General features: G+C 35.1%; 1 protein-coding gene across 1 annotated transcript in view; it reads left to right on the forward strand.

The window, feature by feature from the left end:
- Positions 1 to 4,439, forward strand: part of LOC107562333 (G-protein-signaling modulator 1-like) — a 40,938-nt gene that overhangs the window by 25,299 nt on the left and 11,200 nt on the right. The window contains exon 12 of the mRNA XM_016246966.1: positions 4,168 to 4,324. Within this exon, the coding sequence (XP_016102452.1) occupies positions 4,168 to 4,324 (157 nt within the window). The remainder of the gene's footprint in view (positions 1 to 4,167; positions 4,325 to 4,439) is intronic.

Here is a 4,439-nt window from a genome sequence, read left to right on the forward strand (position 1 = left end):
TGTGTATAATTTCAAATACTAATCTGTGTGTGTGTGTATATATATATATATATATATATATATATATATATATATATGCTTAAATTTTGAATGTTGCTAGTGCAGCAGTGTTTTAATGAGATGAATAGTTTTTTGCTGACAGTCATAGAGTGTAAGTGTGCAGATGTGTCTGTCTGCAGGGCTTTAATTCAATCTGTTTTAAAGTGCTTCACTAAAGGTTTCACTTGATAGCCGTGGCTCTCTGTGTTCCTCTGTTAATCAATACACACCAGCTGCGTGGCTGCTAATGCATCTGTGTGCATGTGACTTTCCCAGAGGATGGGGAATATATGAAAATATGTCTCAGTGTGCATCATTTCCTGCTGCTGATGCCTGTTCACGACTATCATCTTATATTACACTGTGACATTATTTTACCAAGTTATTGGATTGCAAAACGTATTTCAACATTATAGTAGCATTTGTAGTAAAATAAACATTTTGGTATATTGTTTCAGATTATAAATAGATTTAGACTACTATTTTGATACTGTTTTAGCTGCTTGATTCTTTTATTTGATCCTAATTGCAGTTTACTCAAACCCTTTACAATACAAAAGCAGTAATTTTGCGTAGAGGCTTCACACATGATTGTCATTATTTTAGGATCATTTTTAGCTAATTTTAGGTTCATTGTTGACATGGTAATACAAATAAAGACCCCAGTACTCGACCTTCGACACGCACAGTGTCGGTGGGTGTTTTAGGGTTTATGCGCGTGACCAAAGGCCATAACACCTTGGTCAGGGGTTTCTATGGAAACCGTGATGATGTTATTTGGACAAAGACCTTTCATGGTCCATTCACTCGCTCTCTCTCTCCGTATCTCACCCTCCGTGTAACTGAATTATTGAAGTAAATGCATGAGCAGCAGTGAGAGCTGAACAGAGACAGACGAGCAGTCAAGGGAAGATGTAACAGAGACCGGACGCTGACGGATGACAGACATATAGGCTGAAGAATGTGAGGTTTTGCTGTGCATGACTTTGTATTTGCATATATTTGTATGTGATCGTGTGTATTAACAGTCTGCGGTCTTTGAGGGTGTGTTTAAATAGTTTGTTTAACAGTCTCTGTTCATTATTTACCCTAAAATCCGTCCTCCCTCCCCCAACCGTCCCATAATCAGAGCCAAATTAATGAGTTGTTTTCCCACAGTCAGACACAAAGATGGACAGAGAGAGAAAGATAGGACGCACACTGATGGAACAGAGCGAGACGCGTCTGTGATTGGATGATCGGGCTGTGGATTAATGAATCGCTCCATAAGCATTCATATTTAGTCTCGCTATGATAGTGATCTGCTGGCTTTATATTGCGTTGCATTGTAAGATTGTGTGGTCAGGACACTTGAGCCTGAATGTGATTTGGTCTTGTGTCGCTCGATGAGTTGGGATGTGATGATTAAGTTTGGTCATGATAGGTGATTGTCTAACAGTGTTTGAATGTAATTAGTATGCATGCTGATACAGGACAGCAGTTGTTATGGTGGAATGTGCCGTCAAATGTGCTAGGTTTGTGTAAGTGTTGTTGGACAGGGTTGGGTCGCTCCGCATGCTCATTTCACACTATTGACTGATTCCAGATCACTGAATCAAACAGCAGCATATGTGCCACTGGTTTTAAGGTTACTTTGAATCAGGATGACTGAGATGTGTTAAAAGGCATTTTAATTTTTAGTTATGAATCTTTCAAGATCTGTAGTTTTTGTATTTTAGTATTTTGGTCTTGGTTTCTGTACCCTGCTATGGAGAGTGTTTTAGTGTCTGTGTATCTGACCACTGAAAGGTCATCGTGACACACACACACACACACACAGGTTTGTTTTAATGGTTTATGGGGACTCTCCGTAGGCGTAATGGTTTTTATACTGTACAAACCGTATTTTCTATTGCCCCACGCCAACCCTACCCCTAAACCTACCCCTCACAGGAAACATTTTTAGATTTAAAAAAAAAAAACTCATTCTGAATTATTTATAAGCCTTTTGAATTATGGGGACACTGAAAATGTCCTCATAAATCACCTTCTCGTTGTAATAACTATGTCATACCCATGTTATTATACAAATTTGTGTCCTCATAAACCACATAAACATGCACACGCACACGCACACACAGACAGACAGGCAGACAGACAGACAGAGCTGTTGAGATGTAGATAAGAGCTCACATGAGTGTTCACTAATGTCAGGACAGATACACCAACACATGACCACACTGTAAAATCCGATAGTTTACCTTACTTAGATTTAATTAGTAATCTTTACTTAGTTGTTATACTTACTAGGTTTTATTAAGTTACAGACTTCATAAATTGATGTTGATTTTCCTAAAATGTTTATTTTTTAATTCACCATTATAGTGATTAGCGTTCCCTTTGGTTGGGCACTTGGAACTTGGGTTTATGTAACTATAATTTTCTTCTTGTTAATGCAGTAATGCATTATGAAATCAGAGATATTTGATTTCAAGGAAACATAAGTAATAAATAGGTTGCTTATAGAAGGTGACCTATCTTTTAATTAAATCATTTGTGCTTTTATTGTGTGTGTTTAAAAATGGATTTCTTCAAATTTTATTATTCATAATAACTTTGAAATGATCTTAATTGAGTTTATATAATCCTTTAATAGTGTGTGGTAATATGCAAAAGTCACACACAGACTTAAACATTCAGCACGTGAATCACAACAATGGTAACAATTCAATTGAATTTATTTTCATTAATTGTAACAATAACCATTTTATTTGCTCTTTTGTTGTGCTACTATTGACACAAGACAGCAAATAAAATTGGCAAATAAAATTAACAACTGTAAAACAAAGCAACTGCATAATTTATTCATGACACAATGCACTCTGGGAGTCAGTGAGTAGCTATACTAAGTCATGAGTAAACCTAAATGAAAGGATCAAGAACCCCCTGCAGTTCTTTTTTAGTTACTAGAACTCTTGTGTAAGTAAACTATACTAACTAAGCATTTGTCAGTACAACATACTATTGCTATTTCACTTTACTTAGTTTTTTCAAGGCAATCGGTTTGCATGCTTTTTTTTAAGTAAGCCCAACTAATTAGATTTTACAGCGCAGGAACCCGAGGTTCATACGCTCGTATAATACTGCATTTTCACTAATATGATCTGGTGAATGTCACAAAACATGTTAGAAATTTGTCAGGAATATATATATATATATATATATATATATATATATATATATATATAAATTACTTAAAAACAGAAAACAAAAAACATGAAGCGAAAATATTAATTCTATTTATAGGACCCAATCCTATCAATAGAATTGTGTCCATTTCTCATTACTATAAGGTGAAAGAAGAAGCTTATATATATTTTTAAATAATAGTATTAATGTTATAGCTTTTTTATCATACATCACAGTATCTTTAAATTTATGGTAATTTAGAAAATTACTGTAATTTTATAGTATACAAAATATCTAATTACAAAAGAAAAAATGAAGAACATACATTTAAAAAAAATTTTTTTTGCATGGTGACATTCCCCCATGTTCATTACTATAATGTGAAAATAATAGTAAAGTATTTAGATTGTGGCTACAGTATATTTATTATGCATGATAGTATCTTTAAACTTATGGTAATTTTGAAACATTTTATTACAGTAATTTTATAGTATGCAATAAAAGATGAATTACAAAAACTAAATAAACATCAAAAGTAGAACATCTGGATGCATTAAATTAAAGAGACTTTTAAACTTTTTTGACTTATAATGTAAATAATGTCACAATGCAAGAAAAAAGAATCCTAAAAGCTTTTCTTTATGCTCTTTTCTTTATTTTTTTTTAGCTATTTTGATTCACATACTGTATATTATTTGTTCCACTTGTATTCCATGATGTTTTTGTTTTTCTGTATCATAAACATAACTTTCACCCATATGCTACATTTAGACTGTAGTGCAATGTGATTTAGGCTCTATCCATTCAGAGTCTAATGGCTGTAAGAGTGATGGATGAATGTGGCATAATTATCTTTTGAACGTGCACACTGATGTCATACTGTGAATGTAACTGGTCTGATTACAGCTGATTGTGTAATGGTGAGCGATGAGCTGATGTTCTGAAGTGTGTTTTCTGCAGAAACTGGCTCGTGACACGTCAGATGAGGACTGCTTCTTTGACTTGTTGAGTAAGTTTCAGAGCAGTCGTATGGATGACCAGCGCTGTCAGCTGGACGAGCCGCCCAATGGAGAGAATGCCGGAGGAGCGGATCCAAACACACTCAATGACATGATCGGTCAGTCACACCGTCTCTCTGATGCTCAAGAGATCTCACTGTTCCTTAAAGCAGGGGTTTTCAACCTTTTAGGACATGTGCACCTCCCCCCCCCCCCCCGCCTCCCCCTCTACAC

The sequence above is a fragment of the Sinocyclocheilus grahami genome, unplaced genomic scaffold, assembly GCF_001515645.1.
Source record: "Sinocyclocheilus grahami isolate Dianchi unplaced genomic scaffold, SAMN03320097.WGS_v1.1 scaffold818.1, whole genome shotgun sequence".
Taxonomy (NCBI): Eukaryota; Metazoa; Chordata; class Actinopteri; order Cypriniformes; family Cyprinidae; genus Sinocyclocheilus; species Sinocyclocheilus grahami.